Source organism: Calypte anna, chromosome 11 (genome assembly GCF_003957555.1).
Source record: "Calypte anna isolate BGI_N300 chromosome 11, bCalAnn1_v1.p, whole genome shotgun sequence".
NCBI lineage: Eukaryota > Metazoa > Chordata > Aves > Apodiformes > Trochilidae > Calypte > Calypte anna.
In genome coordinates, this window is record NC_044257.1 from 10,868,183 (window position 1) to 10,891,337 (window position 23,155).

Below are 23,155 nucleotides of genomic sequence, written 5' to 3' on the forward strand. Positions count from 1 at the left end.
TGTAATGAGTTCAAAGTCTGCAGTAAAAAACAAAAGCTATATTTAAGGTCTGAGAACAAAGAGAGAAATATAGAAAACCATAATCTAGGTCCTTCCTGTCCTCATACCCTCCTTGACACCTGCACTCAAGCAGCCAATTTAGTGGAAGATTCTGCAGTTTTGTTTCTTTTTCTGGGAAGATGTTAAGAAGGGAATTTGTTTACATAAACCTGGAGAAATGTACTGAATGCTTGAGGCAGAAAATGGAATATTTTACAATGATTGTCAGAAAACTGCTACACAAATGAGACTTTATTATTTTCCATGAGTGATAAGCACTTGATTTCTTCTCCTAGAATAAAATTCCTGAGAATAGTCTCACAGAAGTGTTTTCCTACCTTGATGGTTTTCATGTTGAAACTAAAGAATTTTCATTTTTATATTTCACATGGTATGCATGCATTACCCATGGGAGGGTCACAGGGGCCACCATAAAGACACTGGGATCCTATGCATTCATAGATCATAGATGACCAAACTGATCTTGGGCCTTGCCCAACCAATAAATTGCTCCCAAATATCACAGTTGATAAATGTACTGGGCCATGTAACACAGAAAAACTAACAATGACTTAAATATTCAGCAATGAGTTCAAAAGATTCTAATCAGAAAACAAAACAAAAAAAACCCCCCAAAACCCACCAAACAACACCCCCCATACACACACACAAAAAACACCAAAACATCAACTAAAACTGAAAAAGAGGAAAAATTTAGATTTCAGGGTTAAAAACCTCAGCAATTGAAAAAGAATGAGCACCAAACAAAGTAATGTACCCAGGACTCCCCAGGGCCCAAATCCCACAGGCTTGGAACCCACAGCAAAACCAAATTCATATAAAGGCTGTTATCATAACACAAACTCAAACCTACCTAAAAATAGTAGAAGCTACTGAAAAACAGACTTGAGCCCAGAATATCAAAATTAAGCTAAAACTGACCAAACTACAAATCATCCACCAGCTCGTACAGCTAGAAATAAAGAGAGCCAAAACGGATTCCCAGAGGCTGCTCCATGTGCTCCATGGGAGTGAAGGCAGAACTGCTGCTCTGGGGGTCTGGGTACCACTGCTGCCAGGGAGACCTGAGCACAGGGCATCAAAAGCTCTTGGTAAAACAGTATCTGAGCAGCATACTCATACAGTTTCTCTATATACAGTCCCTATGCTTCTGCTTAGCACTTCAGCTATTCCCATTTTTAATTAGAGGACATATCTGTGACCACATTATAAATAAACAAATATTGTCTGAAATAAAAATTAATTTGGGCATAAACCAGGATTCCCATGAAATTGTCAAAATCAATGCAATGGCACTTAAAAAGATCATCACTGTAACTCCTGTATAACTTCCTGCTTCTGACACTGGCAATCTAGTATCTGTGAGTACATCAATGTTTTAAACTTTTTGTAATGTTACATGGAAGACAGATACAAAATCTTTCAGTCACAGATGAGACAATTTTTTTCAGTCAAATGTGAAAAACTATCAACATATCCTTTTTGACTGTGAGGAACTTCATCACAAAGAAGAGCTTGGGTTTGGACACTGAAATACACACATATTAATGTACAGAGAGGGCTGGCATTCTTGCCAAACAGTTTCCTATAGAAGTCAACTTTTAAGTCCAGATGAGTGAGTTTTCAGAAGTCATTCTGTGGAACAAAGATGCCATCCAGTGGTTGTCTAGATTGATGATAATTATCTTTCCCTTTTCATTCCAGCACAGTATTTAAGAATTTCATGTTTCCTGGCAAAGATAACTTTGGTCATACTAATATCATTTCAGTAGCTATTTCAGTGCTTTACTGAATTAAATTCTGAGTCCCAGGGGACTCAATTATGGGACATTTAAATAAAATTCCAACATCTATACTATTTTTAAGACAGCACAGGTGCTCAAACTCTTCTGAATGGAAGCTACATCTTGAAGTAGTCTAAGAGTTCAATTATTCCTCCTGTATTCAACCTCTTGTAACATCTGTCCCTCCCTTCTTCATTAAATACACTTGTGAAACTACAAAAAGAAAAAAGCTCATCTGAAAATAAAAAAATCCCAAAGAATTTCCACAGTTGTCTGTAAAATGCTTCAAAGATTTTTTTAAACTAAGACAAAACATTATAAAAATCTGGTAGCATTTTTTTTATAAACAAATATTAACTGCTTAACTCCCTCCTGGTTTTCTCTCTCATTCACTTTGCAAGATTTTAATCAATTATGTCAAAATCTACAAATCTGAGTTTTCCCCACGTAGGCTATAAGAATACATAAAACCACTGAGACAATGTTATTATACTACTGATTCCCCTTCTCAGAACTGAAATTCCATGTTGTTAGTGCAAAGTCCCTACACATATCCAAGACTAAGTAAGCCTACAAATTCAATGGGTCACAAGATTAGAGATCAACAACAATAAGTTGGATATAATCAATTTACTGTAACAGCCACTACTGTATTATATTTTACATATGCCATTTTGAGATGAAATCTTTCAAGTCATATATTTAATACCCACATTAGATTTCCATCTTTCCTTGAAGATGGGCTGTATGGTACACTATTAGAAGTAATATCATGCATTTTGAAACACTTTACAATAATTGTGTTATTGAACTTTTATTCTAAAAAATTCTAAAAAAAACATATCCTTTTGGCTAGGCAAAAAAAAAGATTTGAAAATAAGTTTTTTATTGCCAGGCTGACTTTAATATGTTGCCAGTTGGCAACATAAAATATGAATATTAAGATAAGCTTCAAATGATCTCAGTCACTTCATACAACTGACTCTGAAAGAAAACCCATCATATTGGCTGTATAAAACCTGATACTGACAGACTCCAAGAGGTTATATACAACTTCAAGACACTGTTTCAGGAAAAAAAAAAATGCTGAAGGTTGCTATGAAAAGTCAGGAGTGTCAGGCTAGCTGGTACCCTATGGCAAACATATCCTCACCACACACATTAAGGGAATGGTTCTGCCCTCCTTTACTTCATCCACATCCAATGCTGCTGAGCCTTACTCAGTCCAGTTAGGAAGTGGTAGGATAACACAACAAGAGTTCAAACATGCATCTCCATTCTTGGAGCTATTCAGAACTGGACAAGTTCCTGATCTAAGGAAACCTGTTCTGAGTTAGAAGTTGGGTTAGTTGACTTCCTAAGGTTCCTTCCAACTGAAATTATTCTGTCTCAGTATCAGGGGCAGATTATGAGAGCAGGAGCTCTGAGATTACCAAACTAGATGATAATGTACACAGCAGTTGTAGCCAAATACAGATGATTGCAGTGGGTCTTCTGCTTCATCCTCTCTGAGCTGGACTGTAAATGGTACAAATGTAAGGCTGGGTCCCTACTGTACAGCCAACAAAATACTGTAAAAACTGTAATTCAAACTTCTATCCTTAGGTATCAACATAGTTGAAAAGTCAACTAAATGGAGATGTCTGTATTTCTTTCTGAAAAATTAAGAAAGGATGAATTTTAATACCAAAATAGGTGACATACATTTTTATGACAACAACTTTCCATTGCAGAAGTCTTGGACTGAAAACTCAATCTCAGAACTGCTACTATAATATCCAATTAACTCATGTAGGCAGTCTTACAATTCATTAATAAACACTGACATTAAAAGCTAATCCTAACTTCCAAAAATCCTAATTGTTATGTCTTGTATGTAATTCCTTGCTGTATTTCCAACAGTCTAGAGTAGAAGAAACCAAAAATAACAGTTCACATTTCCATTTCTAGTGATCAACACTTTGCTCACAAGAGTGAAAAGCTCATCTAAGTTATTTTAAAGAAAACAGAATATAAAATAATGAAACAAATATGCAGTAATAAAACACTAAGGGCAAAATAAATTTATACATAACACAACTATTTTTCAAAATTCTTGCTTTGCTTTAGATGCCAGTTTGCCTTCTGGCTAAAAACACATTCTTCACACACGCTGGGAATGTTGAGGAAAACTAGTCAGCATTCAGAGGATTAATACAGATTTCCAGCTCTGTGCCTTTAGGCTTAATAGTCAGACATCTATTTGTCCTCAGGAGAGGTTAGGGGTTGAAATGCAAATATGCAAACAACTGAATTCTTTGTTAAGATATCAAGAAAAAGCTTGATCTTTGCTGCTATTTAATAAATCCTTGCAATTTTATGGACTTATTTAAATGCAGCTTTGTGTCTTACTATTTTGAAAGAGAAAACAATGCAAGGAAACAAACACATTCATTCTGACTAAAATTTGTTCTCTAGAGGAAAAATGACATACACCCTTGACAGCTTATTTACCAAACTCACTAAAGATTTATTGATTTATCAATCAGTGCCTTGAGCATTTGCTTCTCCCCAAGGGAAAATTAACAATTCCAGCTAACCTAATATATTCTATGTATAAACTAAGTGAATGCAAGAATCAATCCTGGCACAGTTTACAACATCCAGTTAAAAAATGCTGTCCCTTTTGGTGTATGCAAAATTGAAAGCTATACTAACTAAGAATAAATGCTCATGTTGCTTACAAACATAAAAAAATACTTATTAAGACAATACAATTGAACCCAAGACATTTTAAATCATTTAAATACACAGTGGGAGGCAAAAGCATTGGAAAATAAAAAATTGCATTATTTTGCTTCTAGATTAATACTAAGTACTACCACTATTAGTTGCAATACTGATATGCCTCAAAGCAGAAATATTTCAAAGATCTACAAATTCTTTTACTTCACCTGCAAAAGCATATGCCTAAAAATTCACTCCTGGTTTGGTGAAGTCAGAGCAACAGAAGCATTCCAAATGAAATGCTAGGAATATTTTGTCATTTAACAAAGAAAAAAAATGTTTTAACTCACATCAAGTGTACTCTCATCAGTGGGAAAAAAATTAAAACTATGGCAGCAAAAGCAAAACGCAGTAAACCCAGGATTAGCTTTTCACTAGGAAGATTAAAAATATCCAAAATATATATAAAATAGTTTGAAGTGTGTATGGATATATATGAAGAATGGGGATAAGCCGTTTGAACCTCTGCAGCACCCGATTAGCACAGGGACCCAGAGAATGCCCCAAACTCTGCTACCTAAGTAAGCATGTGAAGAACAGATACAGTGGTGTCATCTCTTTAAAACCAAGAACAACAATCCTACACAAAGGCACAAAAAACCCCAAGACCATACAATGTTTTCTCTATGCTAATGAGGGGATAGCTGCAGCTTCACTGTAGCAGCCTATCAACAGGATGCCTTGTTGTCACAATTACTTCTTCTCAGCAAGACACATTCCATATGAACCTTAGAATCTGATGCATAAAACCAACCATGTATTTTTTACAACTTCATACACAATTCTGTTTAACATAATTTTGATTTTAATAGACAGAACTGAGGACTTTACCAAAAATTAAAAAGTGCACATTTAGAGAAAAAACCTCAAGACATGTCATGACCCCCTCCCTTTTTAAAAATAGAACTGTGTAAGAAAATTGTCAACCAATCACAGCAAGAAACGGCAGGAATTATTGTAAAACACTGCCCTCTGGTGTTAAGTCAATTCTGAATTCTATTTTATATTTATGATTCTCCACAACCACCCCTGCATTTTTTAAAATTCTTTTTTATTTTTTTACCTGAAAGAACCACCTCCAGGGTCATTCAGCTTGTTTTTCTGATTTGCAGAGACCTGAACACCAAAGCCCCCAGGACTTTTGCTGGCTTGTATTGTTGGTGCCTTCCCTACTGTGCCTGAAAAACACCAAGCAATGTTATTATGAGCTGTCTTAGACAATTTACATCAAAGAACCTTCTGTCCAGGAACTAAATTTAACTGTCTGTAAATTGCAAACAAAGGAAGTTATTATTATTTTTAAATATTACACTGCTGAAGAAGACCAATTTAAAATACAGAATTTGTATTAACATTACAGTTTGTTCAATATTTACAGAATACTGACAATTCCAAAACTGAAGACTGTTGGCCATAACTGGTTATGATACACATCATGGCTATAAGTGTGTTTGCAATTACCAGTGAACCATTTTTCTAGATAATCTGCACAGGATAAAGAAACAGAATTTGAAACATTCTTAACACAGCTGCTTTAAATCACAGTCACTAAGGTATTAAGCATGTCTTTTACCTTTTTTACATATCAATTGTTCTTTGTTGCAGTGAAGAACATGTATTTTCATAATTGAAAACATCGTTTTAAATATTTTAAAATGCTATCTTTTGCTTTCTTATTTTGAAAACAATTATTTAAAAGTAATTAATATCTGTATTTAGACTTTACAGGTGTATATGTATATCTAAATAAAACTGGGCCTATTAAATGACCCAAAGAGTGGTGGACTTCTTGTGACAGTAAATTAAAAAATTTATATTAATTCCTCTCCAACATTTGATATAATCTAGGCAGAAAATAATTACAAATTTATGTTGCTAATTAGTAAATGAACAGACCTGTATTATTACTATTTGAAATAATGTATCAGTGTGCAACTGAAAAGGCACACAAATTAAACTTTTGGAATAAACTCATTTGCTGCTTAAAAACATTTACTTGGTTTTTATTTTGTGTTTCCTTTAATTCCAACTCTGTTTTGGCATGTGAAAATACTTAATTCATATGTCTACTTGACTTAAAAGATCTGACCTTTTTCTTCTGTATCACTGAATTTTATTGAGCATTACATACACATAGTATCTGTGACTTTGACAAGCACATGAAATTCCTTCCTGCACATATGTAGACTCAAGTACATATAAATGCATTATTTTTCTTCTATAAATTCTAAAGTTCTGAAACATATTCCCAACAAATCCATTTAAAAACACTGCTTTGCTAAAACAAAAGTGGTGTCTTAGGGATAGTCCAGCATTGCTTTTTTATTATTTTGAATTCTTCATCAACTTCAATATTTGATCCTCAAGTGAAACTAACTTGACAGTGTTTGTTCAGTTCTTCAATCTGTATAAAAAAATTGTTGTGTGGAGACTCAACATTAGTAAATACAAAACAAGATTTAGAACTTCAGGCTCCAAGTCTGGAGAACAAAAAATATTGTCATGAGAATATTCAAGGTCCATGAGATGTCACAGATAGAAAGCATTAGCTCATGGACCAGGCAATTAATTTATCTATTTCAGATAAACTAATTGAGAAGCTTTCTACTAAGTGAATTGAAAGGAAGGAAAAAGAGTAGATCTCTATACTTTCTAGGAGTTTAAAAGTATTAACCTTGAAAATTATTGCAATGGTAAATTTAAGTAAACAGTGGCACTAATCCAGAACTAACATTATATTCCTTTAAAACTAGTATAAATGTTGGATTTTTTTTTTCTACATATGACAGCTTTTGATCAAAAATGAAACCAAAAATGTACAGCAATGGAGTAGTTAATTTTTTGGGCTCAGGAAAACAGTGTGTCCACACTGGATACATAAAAACCAAGTCTTTCACTCCATGTATATGTAATTCTACTCATATGGGTCTGGGAAAGTAAATACAAGTTTTGGAATGACATACAAGCTTTCTAGTGTAAATCACAACTGTGCATGATTAAGAAGTTAGACACAAAATATGGCTAAAACATTAACTTATATTGCAATGCAGGGCATATTTTGAAAATTAGAATCACCGGTGGGCCCAGATATTTCATGGGATTGGTAATGACATACAGAGTCTTTCACCACTGAGCACTTGTTTGAAATTTTAAGTAGCATGATCTAGAGAAATAAGACCAAATTTAGTAGCTGAGAAATTCCTAGCTGTATTTCTGCTTAGGTTAAACAGCTGCAGTGAATACTCTGGCTATTTTCTTTGGCTCAATTACCCCATCCACATGATGCAATTCCCCAACTTATTATACTGATAAGTGCTTTGATAAAGGAGTGTGAAATTTTTTTCAATAATTATAATGTTACCTCCCTTGTTGTGGAATTAATTTTATTTATAAAGAAGTCCTTAAAGCCTCTCAACTTTATCTATACTACTGTTTTAAAAAGCACTACAGTGGGTTCATGTGAGTGCATTAATATTAACACGAAGATATATTACACAGGAGATTCACTCCTATCTGAGAAGGAACATGCACCATCCCGTGGAAGTCAGCTCAGTTCTGATATAACTATCCTTAAACAGCCACACTACACAAAATTATACTACTGTAATTTCAAACAGAGATCACAGACTATTCCAGCACCTTACCTCCTTCTACAGGAATACCCAGGCCAGTATAGAATATTATACTGGTAGAAAATTTTAACACTATATCAAGATCAAAATAAACTGTTCCTTTGATTATACTCATCTGGCAGCATGCCATAGAGGCATTTCTGAAAGGTGCCAGCACACAGGTGGACTTTCACCTAGATGTAGGCTGCAGGACGAGCAGTTTTACAATGGGATGTTTTCTAAATTTTTTTGTGTTTACTTTGTCTGTGTAATTACAACAATACAGTGGTGGGCTTCAACAAAGCTGTAAATAGGAATAAGCTCACTTGAAAGCAGGGCTTTGCATGAATGGGCCTTATGCCAAACTGCCAGCTAAGTTGTATTTCACTGGCTGATCAATGACTAGCATGAATAAATTCATATTCTGAATCCACCGTTTAAAAGATAGATGCCAGTATCACACAAATTCTTGGCACACTGTTGACATTCACAACTTAAGAGGCTGAACATGCAAAGATATTAAATCAGCCTTCACTCTCAGATACATTATTCAGAACTGAAAGTTCATGCTATTAGATGCTGAATACCTTGCCTGTTCATACATTCAGAATATGAGTGTCAGCACTATCAAATAGGTACTTTTTATGACAAATAAATGCATTTCTTCCTAACCTGGAAAAACAGCCTACAGGATTACAGTGGCAGCTTGGTCTCCGTGTCCATTTAACCTTTGGAGTCTCTGAAGAGAGCAGAGCAAGTACAACATCAACTGCTATTAAGTTTGATTATGGGAGGTTTTGATGCTTTTTGCAAGGAGAATAGAAAAGACCAAGCAATAAAGTAAAATAGGCACCAATTTCTTTTTTGTGCATTTAAACTAGTTTGCTTTATGATCAATAGCCGAAGATTATAAGCTCTGTATTTCATTACAAACCCTAAATAATCTAAATGCCCACATCCAAAAAGATACTCACACAATCAGGAAAAATTTCAAAAGGGGCCTACCGGGTCAGTGACAGAAAAAACTAAATTAAACTAAACTAAACTTTTTACTAGTAAGTAAAAAGGCTTCAAGAACCCTCTAAAGAAGTGGGATGTATAAGCCAGACATTAATCTACCTGACAGATGAGGAAGTTGTGTACAAACCACACCTCCTGCTCCCCTGGCTAATCATGGCATGTCAGATTGCTGCAGTCGGTCTCTGACTTAACTGAAGAGTAAACATACTGGTAGGGGAAAAAAACCCAACACGTGGGTCGAGAAATATCTGTAGGACTCCCACCTGGATCTCTGTAGCTGCAGAGACAGCAACTATCATGTTCTGTTTCAGGAGTGAGAATTAAAAGTAGGATGATTAAACTGAGGCAGTTTCTAGGCTTCAGTAAAAAAATTATTTCTTTCTTGGCCCAGGGTTAGAATTTAGGACAGCAAGAGGAAAGTTCCTGACTTCTTTCAGAACTTTCCAAGTAAAACTGCTGAATAAGGAACTAAGCATGCAAGAGTTTAGTCCTAAGATTATGTCAAAACATTTCACTGTTTGTCCAAAACACCTTGAAACTGCATAGTGAAAACATGCATTCCTCAGCCAGTAGGAAGTAAAAAATAAATGTGAAGCCTGCCAATGTCAACACTGTAAGTCTTTCCCATGCCACTAGTTTGTAATTACAATGAAATTCATACAAAGGTAACAATCTCACTAAAAATTTAAACCCATACCTTGTGGTCTAATGGTCTGAGTTATTACCACTGGCATCCTAATCTGGGTAGTCTGGCAAGCAGGGTTTCGTTTCACAGTTTGAGCAGATGTTGACTGGATAATCTGCTATTATTAAAAAAAAGTATACTCATATTATACTCTTTATACACAAACACACACAACGTAAATATACTAATACCTGTTATTATTAATATAAGCATGTGGATCTCTAAAAGCACAACCAGCTAGTGACAAAAGTCATATTCATCTAATGCATGTGGTTGTGTGTGTGTGTATATACCTATTTTGCCATTATACTTTAAAAAAATTAAATCAAATAATGTTTGACACAAATGGCATGTCACAACCTTCATCAAAAATATACTTCAAAATAGTAAGGTTAATATTAAAGTTTAGACTTTTGTCTTCAGAAATTTTACTAGGAAGAAAAGCATTTTTGTAGAAGCAAATACTGCAATAATCTTAGTGGTATTCACCTACAATCATTAGGCCTTTCTCCATGTATCTATAAAAATATATACTAAAAGTAAATTCTAAAATATAGATTCCAAAGTCAGATATACACAAGAAAGAAAATGTTTCATGGTGATCATATACTATTCAACTTTTACATGTTAGTTGGATATTCTCACAGTTTCAATTACTACTAAGTCAAGTTCTGAAGTTCTTACCCAAAACTGAAATTGGGTTAGCAACTTAGAATTTGACCCATACATAAATCAAATCAATCAAAAAACCTGCAAGGGTCATGTCTAAGAAACAGCAAAATGTATGTTTATGAAATCAGGGACAAGGGAGGCACAGATGTAATGACCAGAAGATTCAAGACGATGTGTGGGTGCCGCAGAGCTGGAAAAAAAAAATCCAGAAATAAACTTTGAAAACAAAACACTGGCAATTAGCTGCAAATAAGATTACAACCACAACTTAATCATGACAAGTTCAGAAGTTATGTACTCTTCACAGTAACACCTATACCACTCCCATTGCATTATGTGTCTGCTGTTTCTGAATGTCCCAGTGTCACAGCCACGGGATGCAGGATTCCCTCCCAGAAGACGCCACGCGACACGGCGCTGCAGAGCAAGCAGGAACCACTGCACTGGTGCTCAGCAGCAATGGGCACTGCTCTTACACCGTGTGACTAAAACCATAGTTAGCTGAATGATGAATGGCCAAAGCTCTGACTTTAAACTATGCTATGGAGAAAAGGAAAGGAGAAACAGTATTTTCAAATGGCATGTGAAAGTAGAGAATGAAGAATCAGAAATTGTTTCATCAGCTCCCAAACCAGGAAGAAGAAAGGTAAAAACTACAAAAATTAAAAGAGTATATGAGGGAACAAGACCTGTAATCCAGTCTGGAGGAGAAAACAAGTAACGCTGTTCTGAAGTTAGGAAATTGTATTCTGTATATTCTAAAATATAAAAGTTGCAAAGTCATAATAAACCTGTGGATGTAGAAGTATTAGCAATAGCTACCTTGCAGAAAGAGAAAAGGGAAAAAAAGGTAAATGATTCAGCTTCAACAGTGAACACTGAAGGAAAATGCAGTATTTGTACTAAGCACAGAAATGGAGCAAATGGATGTAAATTCACTTGCTCAAGACAGGTAGTGAGCAAACAGTGACACTCAGAGGGAAAAGAACAAAGTAGCTACAATTCTTAAAAACAGAAAAGAAATAGAGGTGATAAGTGAAAATGAGGGAGAAAGTTAAATTTTACTACATCCTGATGCACAGGAAACAGCAACAAGGAGAGAGAGTGGGCCACAGGAGAAAAAAGAAAAAAACAAGACTGCATTGGTGTAAGAGGACAATCTTGCCACTTTTACAGTAATTTATGTTTGAATTTTGAGAAAATAGTGAAGAACAGCAGCCATACCTTAACTGGCCAAAAGCCAGGACAAAAAGGAGCTGTGTGAGACCTGTGGATAGACTTACTACCAGTATTACAGTAAGCAACTAGACAATTAGATTTTTTTGTTGTTCTGAAGGCAAGCAACTTCTACAGTACAGAATCAAGTTCTGTTTCACTTGATTAATATTTTCATGTGAATGCCCTAAATAAAATGAGCCACTAACATCATTAAAGACAGCATTTAACTATTTAACTATATTAATATCAGCAATGTTTTCTTTACTATCAAATACATTCAAAAGAAGTCCTTTAGCAAGTGTTGTGTGACTTCCACATATGTAAAAATGTTGAAAGTCCAGAAAATGCTTGAGAAATAAATGTTTCCAACAGGCACAGGTAAATATTACCATCTTAAATTCCATACAGAAACTGATTACAGCAAGCATGTACTCTCTCTAAAAGGAACAACTGCGCCTGATCTAAGAGCAGTGTTTTACACTAACTTAAATATTAGTTTCTATATAAAATAGTAGCGCTCTCTGGTCCTAATCTCAAGCCAAAAGGGGATGGTCATACCATGACAGGGGTGAATTTTCTACTGTGTATGTTATTGCATGACAAAGAACAGATTACAGATGTGAACATAGACCAGTCATTAAGAACACAAATGACCAATAAATACAGACTAAGAAAGAATTCAGCCAAAGCACACAAAATCTGTTAAAGTAGAAAGACTGATAACTTCTGTTCTCAGGAGACACTAAATGAAAATGAAAGCTACTATCCAGAAACCATTGACAGGTAAAGTTCTTTAGAACAATTAGATTAGAAAACAATGCTGAAGTTTTTGAGGACAAGGATTTTGCTAGTTTCAACAATCTAGATGCTCCTTTGCCTATGCAGGTGCATGAGGTCCCAATGACAATGCTTACCCTTACCTGACAAGGGCTGCAAAATAAGCCTGACTCAATTTACATAAACTACATTTTGTAAAAAAAGTATCTGATCCAAGACTTAAGCATATCAAATACAACTGTAAAAACTAAAGCAGAGGAAACAGAAACTTCTGCAAAGAATGGGAAAAAAATGGAAAATATATCCTTTATCTAGCATTTTTAATCTCAATTATGTTTAAAAAAATATAGTGGAAGAAGGAAAGAAAGAAGCCACTTGTAAATGTACAAAATTCAGAATGGCTCTAGTCTGATATGACATTTATCTTCACTCATGAGTAAACACTTGCTAACTCACTTGTGGCTATGCCACTTGTGATTTATCAGTCTACTCACTCCTAAAGATAAATGTCATATCAAACCTCAGCTATCATGTAATCTGGCAGCATTAACTTACAATGTTCATCCTCTTACAGGCCTAGAATTCATATTTACCACTGTTTACCATGCGGTAATAGTAACAGTTGCAATTCTTCAAAATCGGATAAGCAATTCTTTTTCCTCCCAAACAAAAATTAAAAACAGGATTTCTTTAAAACTCAGCATGTAATTTTTAATATTAACATGATGACAATATTGTTCTCTTGAGAGTATGTTTTCAAAGAAGAAATGAAGAAAAATAAAACCAGTAGCCACTGGATCACCTGTCCCACCTGCTCCTCCATTTATTATATGATTCTTCTTAAAGTATTTCTCCTGGTTTAACTTCGAAGGTTTTCAATAATGGCTTTTTTGTTATTTCCTTTGAAGCCTGATCTACCATCTAACAATCTGTCTTACAGTAAGGATATTTAGCCAGATATTCTACCAAAATCCTACTTTTTAAATTATATTCTGTTACTGATATTTATTCTGTCTTAGACCTCTCTAAAAAATTGATGTATTTTTATATTTAAATACTAAAAAATCTTTGTAAATGTTTTCTATGCTCCCCTATAGTCATTGTTTGACCATGTCTGTATGTTTAATTCTCTTAAGTTTTCCTTTTAGTCTTTGCTTTCACATCTGTCCTTTAATTATCATCTTTTGTTCCTGGTTTCCAAACAGCACTCATTGCCAATATCCTCCATATAGGTACAGCCAATAAATTCTGAATTTGGTAATTCTGTCCATGGTAACAACTCAGAAAACTACTAGGCTGTTATTTCAAATCAGCATACAATTTGTCAAGTATAGGCTTGGTGCCTGTTAATGGATCCCAGACGCCTACTGCTCAACAGACATTTTTATTTACATTTGATTGTACACCAAATTCCAAGCCAGTGAATATATCTTTATTAATTCACAGAAACTACTCCTTTTATACAAATAGCCATCTTTTACTCTTCCACTTCTAAGCTGCCTTGCACACAGGACCTACAGAAAATTATTTTCTGTGAGTCACTAAGATATGTACAATTTACAATCATTCAACAACAGAAAATTGCTGCCAGAAAAAGCTTCAACAGAGAATAGTAAAAGAGAACATCCCCATATAATATGTTTATTATGATGTTGCATCTTGTTTTCAAATTTCATTACTCTGTATCACCTTCTGGGACCTTCCAACCACTATGACAGTCCCTAGAAAAGTGTCAGTAAATGTTTTAGCAAAGACTATTCTAATGTCTTTCCTTACAATTCTAATTCTAATGTCATGTAACTTAAAAGATGTCAAAACCTCCCCTCTAGACACTGTGCAAAATGTCCTGCAGCAACAGTAGACCAGATTTATTTCTATGTATCTTTCCTAATCCTACAACTGCAAAAATCTTTATATTATATAATTAAATTTGTTTTAATTAAGATGGATTACTCTGGATTTCTTTATCATTACTACTTAATAATTGGCTGCAACCTCCAGGAGTACTTGCTCCTTGCAATGCAGTATCAACACATATTTAAAGTGCTAATCAATCTCCATTACTCCTCAATCTATTTACAACTTCAAAACATTCAATAAAAAACATCTCTGTTATTTACAAAGCTTTTATCTGCTGTAATACCCATAACAAGACAGGTAATGTTTGCATCTTTAAGTCTGTACAGAGCTTCTGCCCCCTAAGAATGACAGTTTAGACAAACTTCGAATATTCCACTTAGAACAGTCAAAATAATTGATCACTAGCTTATCTCATTAGTGTCTCATCAATAAAATATTAGCCTAAGATTATTCCTCTTTTCCCCAGCTAGAAGCAGTTACCCAGGTTTAGAGCACAGCTTTTTCATAATTTTGGAACATGACTCCAATACTTTTACAAAACAGAGAAATAAAATGGTCTCCTCTTTCATCTCCACTAGCACTAGACATTTTAATGCTAAAGTCTCCTTTTTGCAATCTACATTGCATGCTGAACAGTGTGCATACAACTCCCATGTTGCAAGATACCTCAGTAAAATAAGTATCACCACATCCAACCCTCTGTAAAACAGAAAAGTCAAAAGAAAGGAGAATCTAACAGATTTTCCACATTCTAAAAGAAACTAGACTCCTTTAAACAGGCTGGTATGAAAGGATCTATATTCGAAAACAGGCTTGCCCTTCTGCAGCTGGACAGTTTGCAAAGCCAGCTGGAACTCTCTCCAGTGAGCTTCAGGCTTGGAAAATCTGGAGCTCAGCCAGTTTCCTCCATCAGTGCTGGCCTCCCTTAGGGAAGCCAGCTGTAATCTTCCTCTTCCGGACAAGCCCCAGGCAAGATGGCCAGCAGCTCTCTGAGTGCTCTGATTTTGGGGAGCTCTAAGAAGTGTGAAGAGTGTGATCACTGTCACCACAAAAAAAGCCAATACTTGCAAAAAATTACTACTTTGATGGGGAGATGCTGCTGGGTTGTCTGCTTGGCACTTGAGATGATGGTTGTTGTGGTATGTTAAGATTTTTTTATGCAGTAATTCTTACTGTCTAATGCTGCTTTTGTCTGTATAGAATAGATTTGAGGGCCATTGGTTTATGCTTGGTTTATATAATGTTTGGTTCTATTAACTAGTCACATTACTGATAAATTGAAAGCAAATACAGAAAACCAGTTCAGCAATAAAGCAAATAAATTCTCATTTTACTATGCATTCACTTCTCTCTAAATATCTTATAGAAAAGGAACAGGATTAAGCATAGTTTTGTTCCTTGCAGCTTGCTACCTTTTGGAAATGTAGCAGTCCTTTCAGGCACTCATTAAGATGAAAATCCAATCCTAGACCTATGAGCTCCTCAGAGACAGAAAAACAACTTCTTTTGCCCATTGGTGTAATCTCCACAAAATATTGCTTCAGCTGTTTCCATCTTCCTCATGTTGCACAGATAGGTTTAACAAGATGACAAAGTAACTTCACATTCTTAATCTCTACTCAGAGATGTAGAATATGTATCTCCCACAAATTTGGCTTCAACTCATTCAGAAAAACTTCATGAGAAAAACAAGCATAAAAGTAAGAATTCCTATGGACTTACTGACATTTTTTTTTATGCAACTGTGCTGCTCAAAAAGTGGGGGTACAACCTGCCTAGTAGGCACAGTATATAAATTGGTTTGCGATGCACTGGAAAAAGCTGTGTTAGCTGGCAGTAGGTTAGCCCTAAGACTGTGATGTGAGATAAAGCTAGATTTACTGTCCATAAACATTTGTACTTGTAAGAAACCTGTCAGCTGCTGTCAGAAATTTGCTTTCACTGGGACAGATTATTTTTTACACCTACTGCCTGTAATTCTAACCATTGCTCCCCCATGTTGAAGAACCAAATCTACTGTCAATTCAGTCTTACAAAACATGGATGAACCAAAAAGCAGGGACAAAAATCTAAGGAATACTTTTCTAAATAATACATCAGTCCAAAAGGGATAGGGAAAAGTCATCTCAGGGGTAAAAAAATAACAAAACCAAAACAATTGAAGTGGCTGAACAGAAAGAATACAAGTTAACATGCATAACATCCAAACGTCCTGCATGTATTACAAAAGTCAGAGTCAGCAGTCTTAGCATCTCAGATGTTCTTACACATTAAAACTATGCTTACTAAAGGATGGTAAAATCATATTAATCTAATTTTTAAGTTTGTAATTTAACTGCTAGAAAGTATTTGTAAGTTCCAAAGGGCCCAAGATTCTTACTTTCTCAGATTGTGCACTGCTACTTTTGAATCAAAGCAAAACAAATAATATTTTCTGTCCATGTACTCTACAAATTATTTATATCCTTTGTAATGCCTATAAACTCAAGGAAAGATCACTGTAAGGTTATGCACTATCACATGTGCTTTCCTGAATCTTAACAATATACATTTTTACCAACTTGATACACCTTCTGGAACTTGTCAATTTGATTTTGAAACCTTAGTCAAGTAGTTTTACTCACACAGAAGCCATAAAGACACTTACACTTTCAAATGATGGTAATGCATGTATAAACTCAAAGCCTTGTAAAAATCCTAAGCATATTTTAATTACAACTGTAAACACACAACCAAAACCCTATGTAACAGTGGAATAAATTCAATACACTCCCACAGGATAACTGGCTGCATCAGTGCCTTACTGATAGTGACTTTGAAATTAATGAGTCTAAGAACATAATACTTCAATATGCACAATGATAAATTTCAGTTAATAACAAAGCATGGCACTATTTCTAAACAAAATATGTTGCTAATGTACAGCTACATTCTATGAGATTTTAAAACTATGTGCAGAAGAATTTAAAATGAGCTAATTTTAATGCAGACTAATCTAAGCAAAGCAACATACCTAATGACATACTAAAAATTATACTCTTGCCTGTAAGTCTTGAAAAGCTTTCTGTTCCTTTGTAATTAACTCCAATTCCACTGAACTCATATAACAATCACTGTGTTCCTGATAAAAAAGCCAAGAGCATACTTCCTTAAATTTAAGCAATGGTAATAGTTATCTAAACCAACAGTTGAGCACAAAAGTTGAACATATATATGAATTGCCTTAAAATGAGGTACTACTACATCTATGACAATATATCATACAAACATACAAACATTTCTCAAGATGCAATAAAAACATAAAAAATTGCTACTCAGTTTAAGAAATTCTCTTTTATACTACAGTACCTACCAGTTGAGAACTCGGATTTGACTGTACCACCTTAACCTGAGGAGGCTGCACTGTATTTGATACAGAGACTGTGCAAATGTTGTTTGGTTGCCTTATTCCTATTGTCTGCGTTGTGACAACAGAGGAAATGGTTCCAGAGGCAGATTGAGGTATAACTTGTGATAGCTTGGTTTGCTGTAGTGATTGCTGAGACGGCTGTCCTTGCAAAACTGAATGTTGACTATTCAGTAAAGATTGTCTCAATGCAGGTAGGCTTTTCTAAAAGCAGAAAAAGGTTTATGAAATACCACATTTAGCAGGTTGACAAAAAATACTTTTATATTTCCTGTAAACATAATTAAAATAAGGCAACTTTCTTTCCAATTGTACTGCCTATTTGTCAAAAAGAAGACTGAACCCATTTTGTTGGAGGGAAAGCTCAATATACATTTATAGTAAGCTTTCAATTTGGATTTAGCAATCCTGTAGATCCTGATGTGCCCTAATTCCACTGTAGTGCTAAGATATAACACCGCCCTCCTCAAGACTATCTAGAACTTGTAGCTCAAGTCTTTGGAAGAGCAGAAGATGGAAAATGAAAACACAGAACCATAGGAACAACCCTACTCCCACTGCATACTAGAAGTAGACCGCACCAATTTACTTCTCCTGACATGCCTCCAGTACCTAGAACAAGATGATTTAACTGTTGATGCCCTACAGCAATAGCTGTTTATTATTACTGATCTAATGTATTCTGACTGGATAAGAAAAGCATACTATTTATGCTTCATGTTCAGACCAGTTCAACCAAAAAATATAGTTCTAAAATGCTATACCATACCTTCACGAATAAACTTTTTACTTTTTAAGTGGTAGTAGTGTTCTTTTGAAGTGCTCCCCCCAGGCAGCTGTAGAATGCAACAGTGTTTAACCCAAGCTACAATCCTTTCTAAACTTCTAATATTTATTTAAAAACTTAATGCCTCTTGCCAAGAAAGGACTTCAAAGGAAACAAGTTAAAACTTATCATGATGCTAGAAGTGACTCCAGTATAAGAGCAGGAAAAGGCATAAATAAGGGTTAACTTATAAAAAACAGAAGCATAGAGAGAGAGTTCTGAAGAGAAGTTGAAGGGAGAGAAGAAGAAAATCTGCCCTAAACTAGAAATTTTGGAATAGAAGAAAAATGCTTTTTAAATTATAATTGTGGTTTTGCTGGGGCTTAATTAATCATGCTTTCTATGTATGTCTATAAATCTTGCATATGGAAGCTATTGTAGCTAATGTGGAAGAAGCAATTAAAAGCAAATATACTAACTACATACACTAACTGACAACCCAACAATAAATCTGGTTGGTACCACTTTATAACTTCTGTCACAGATTAGTTCCAGATTACAGGTAAGATCAGCTAATCAATTATTTAAACAGCATTATCGCATTTGATTTTTTGCAGTCGCCATTACACATGCAATGATAGTTATCAGTGACTCAAATGTAGATGACAAAACCAATATGGACAAAGTTTATTAAATTACTTGAAACACTCTTATAGAAACAACTTACGATTCTTCCAAATATGCACGCTGTACCTTCCACAAGAAATGACCTACTACCACAGTAAAGTAGATTTTAACAGTAAAGGATCACTACAGAACAGACAATGGATGCTTTCCAAACTAGAGAGTGACAGCTTCTTTAATATAAATCTAATCAGTAAAATGTTCTAGATAAGGACTACTTAAGCAATAAACTCCACTCAGCTCTAGATAACAAACATTTTTCTTAAACTCAAACACACACAAGGTATCCCTCCTGTAGGAAATCCCTATTTCTTATCAATCTCTCAACCTGTTAGGGAGCAGCCAGCTGCAGCCCACAGCCACAGTTCCCAACCACAAAAGCAGTGAGCAGGACCTGGCTGGCCTGACAGAAATGGAGCCTGCGCACAATTTCCAGCCAAGCAGATTTCAGCAGAATTGACAACATCAAGGAAAAAATGAGCAGAGTGCTCCTGCTCCAAATAAGCAAAGCTAATTTTACACTCTAAAAGTATGTAGTAACATTTGCATTGAGGCAAATTGATCTAAACAATATCCACATTACCTTAAGAAAAGGTACAAGATATGGCTGAGGAGATGATTTGAGTTCCGACTGAAGGCGGCCTGTAAATTCTTCTGGATCAATCTTTGCATCCTTCAGAGAAAGAAAAGATCACCATTAACAACTCAGTTCAGATGTTTTCTTGTTCTTTTTCCCCAGATAACATATATATGTATATATGTCTAGCTAAATAGGCTACCCTATAAAGAACTTTGAAATCGGCAGGCTCGCAGCTCCTCTATACCTGTGAAGTTCTTCCATCAAAAACTGATTTTAATATATATAAATATGCCACTCAGAAATCAGGGAATTCCCTTGGGGGTGCAAAATTGAAGATACAGTGAGATCCCAAATAGACTCAAGTCATTTCTTGGATTCCATTCTCTTGCTAACATTTACACAGTGACTTCTTTTTAAAAATACTAAGAAAAAAATAGGTTGCTGAGTAACCTTACAAGCTGTCAGCTCTCGTAATAAGAAAATAAATTAATTCCTAAACCAATTGTGAAGGTTCAGTCTAACTTAGTAGAATATGTGCATGCATATATATATAAAACTATGTATGTAAACCACAGGCATATATAAAAAATATACATATAAGTATATATGGAAAATTTTCACCTATATAACTGTATGCGTATATAACTATTATGCTCAAAAATGTACATTTCTAAGTATATGAAGTATATATTCAGTAGTTTATTCAGTAATTAATTCAGGAAATTTCTACAACCCCAATGTATTTTATAATACACCTGAAGTATAATTACAATCTCAGCTTGTAATAAAAACATTCATTAGCCTTCCCAGACAGATACAGAACAAAACCAAAACAAACACTCATAAATACATCTATGTCTCAGCACTTTTAAAAAAAAATCATAAGTAGTTAACTTTACATATTTAATTTTTCTTAGTTTTCAATGGTTAAATTAAGTTTTTACTGGAACCACGGAATATTTTTGTAGTTTATCATACTTGATTAAAAGCCTTAGGCTTGTCTAAAATATGTCAATGAATTCAGAGAAATATATATCAACTACTTTTCAACACAAGTTCTTCATAGACTATATTTAATTTCCTTTAAAAAAATTGACTATCTGCCTAGCTCCATTGTAACATCTGTCTGCAACACATTTATACTGTCCACTCAAATATGTGTTGCAGAGAAGACTACAGTAAGTCTGGCTTCTTTGGGGCCCAACAAGTCTGTTGAGCTGAAACACATCTTTGCTTCTTGGATCAACTTGCAGTTAAACCTCCATCTGCAGAACCACTTGGGCTCAGCAGCTTAGCTTTACTTGTCATTCAGTCCTAGTAACTCTGAACTAAATTGTGGTGGCATATCTCTACATTCATTCTGTGGTTAAAACACTTCAGAGCTTCTCACTGTTTCAGAAAAGACCAGGAGAAGAAACAATGAATCCAAAAGGCATCCTGTACTCTAATTTTCTAAATAAATTGCCAAAAACATATCAATCAAAACTAGAGTGTTTTTGATGAATGCATGCTAAGTACTTTGTTGCATTTCCCCTTTTAGAAACTAAGAAAGCCTCCCTTTAACAGATCTGCAAGGTATGTAACATACAGAACATTCTCAATTTGGTGTACATTTGGTGCATTTTAGCCCAGCTCCTTCCAATTTAATACAGAAAAAAATTAACATCAAAGCAATATTTTTTTGCATATGGAAATAAAAAACTTAATAGAAAACTGACTAAAATAAAGATAACTAAAATAAAGATAACTAAATACTTACCAACAAATCCTGAACCAGAGCTTTCACATTACGGGACGTTTCTGGAGACGGTGAATTATGAGAAGCAAGTTTTATAAGGGTAGCTAAAAAATTTTTACATTTTTTCACATTCTCTTGCATTTCCTGAAAAAGCCAAAGACAAATATCAGACCCATGCCGTTTTCCAATCAGGATCAATGCATGCTATGATCACTACAAATAGGGAAAGTGATAAAATTGTTCTAACTCAGGCAGAACATATTTGAAATACAACTGCTGCTATTTTACTGTTTTTGCTAGTTACCTGACATTTTCTTCACTTATTTATGTAACTGAGCATCATCCATAACAAATACTAACAGAAAAAAATCAATGAAAGAAATATATATTAAATATTTTACAGCTGTTTTGATAAAAATAACCTTAAATATGAGAAGTAACACAATAAGTTGTTGGAGCTGTATTCTCATATGAGATGCCCAATAAACAACGTAAAATGTTCCCCAAGCTATCTTATTTTCTTAAATTATTGATTCAATATGTTTTTGTACAATGTAGCTAGAGCAGTAAAATCAAATTAGAAATAGTCTTCAAACATCTTATCTAATAGTTTCTTCCTTAGTAGGAAAAGATGCTTTATTTTTTCAAGCCATTATTTTTATACAGTATAATCACTCTGAGAAACAGAAATGTGTTTTGAGGCCCACCAATATAATAATGAAGTTCATAGACTGAAGGCCTGACTGTTCTGCCTACAGAATGCTTCTTCACATACATGGCAGACTGAGGAAAGCGGAACACAGAATTTGCATCCCATTTGACTGAAATGAGGGGAAGGAATTCATGTTTATAAAGAATTTGTTCCATCATGGGAAGCGTGTTTACATGAATAAGAAGTTCTTTTGGTTGCTGAATAGACCTTAAAATTTCATAAAGCACTAATAAAACCAAGTATCTAGTATTTCAAAACCTACCTACCTGTGATACAACTGTAGTTCCAGGCACAGGAGAGCTTGGTATGACCTGGGGCTGTGCTGGTACTTGTGCTGTTGTATGAGGTGGAAGTGGCAGCCGAGGCTGAACCTGGTTTTGTGCTGAAGCTTGAGTTTGTCCACCAGTAATTACTGCAGGCTGTTGAGAAGCTGATGTTCCAGTTGCTACTGTTGTCTTGAATAAATTTTGGGCATTCGTTGTAGCTACTGATACCTATCAACAAGTAATTCTTTTAATTATTTTACTTAACAATAAAGATCTTGAAAGCCTGTCAATAAAAACTTGTTTCCCTTCAAACACACTCTTGCTGAAAAAAATAAAACCATTTACTTTACTTATTACAATCCTATTTTTGTCACCCCTTACTGAACAGTGCAATTCCTCATTTAAAGTTCTTCTTATTACAAAAATAAATGTACTACAAATAGATCATTTGCTATTATCCAGCCCTTCAGGTTCCCCATGATGCTGTGATTTCCGTAAATCAGCTTTTTATAAATTGGGCCCTTCATATAAACAAGTCAGTTCCCAATGA

At 34.7% G+C, this 23,155-nt stretch overlaps 1 protein-coding gene across 1 annotated transcript in view; it reads right to left on the reverse strand.

The window, feature by feature from the left end:
* LOC115598951 (transcription initiation factor TFIID subunit 4-like) overlaps nucleotides 1–23,155 on the reverse strand; it is a 132,774-nt gene that overhangs the window by 93,771 nt on the left and 15,848 nt on the right. The window contains exons 4-9 of the mRNA XM_030457972.1: nucleotides 22,606–22,833; nucleotides 21,649–21,771; nucleotides 19,893–19,982; nucleotides 17,806–18,063; nucleotides 9,939–10,044; nucleotides 5,674–5,788 (exon numbers count right to left, since the gene is read on the reverse strand). Of these exons, the coding sequence (XP_030313832.1) occupies nucleotides 5,674–5,788; nucleotides 9,939–10,044; nucleotides 17,806–18,063; nucleotides 19,893–19,982; nucleotides 21,649–21,771; nucleotides 22,606–22,833 (920 nt within the window). The remainder of the gene's footprint in view (nucleotides 1–5,673; nucleotides 5,789–9,938; nucleotides 10,045–17,805; nucleotides 18,064–19,892; nucleotides 19,983–21,648; nucleotides 21,772–22,605; nucleotides 22,834–23,155) is intronic.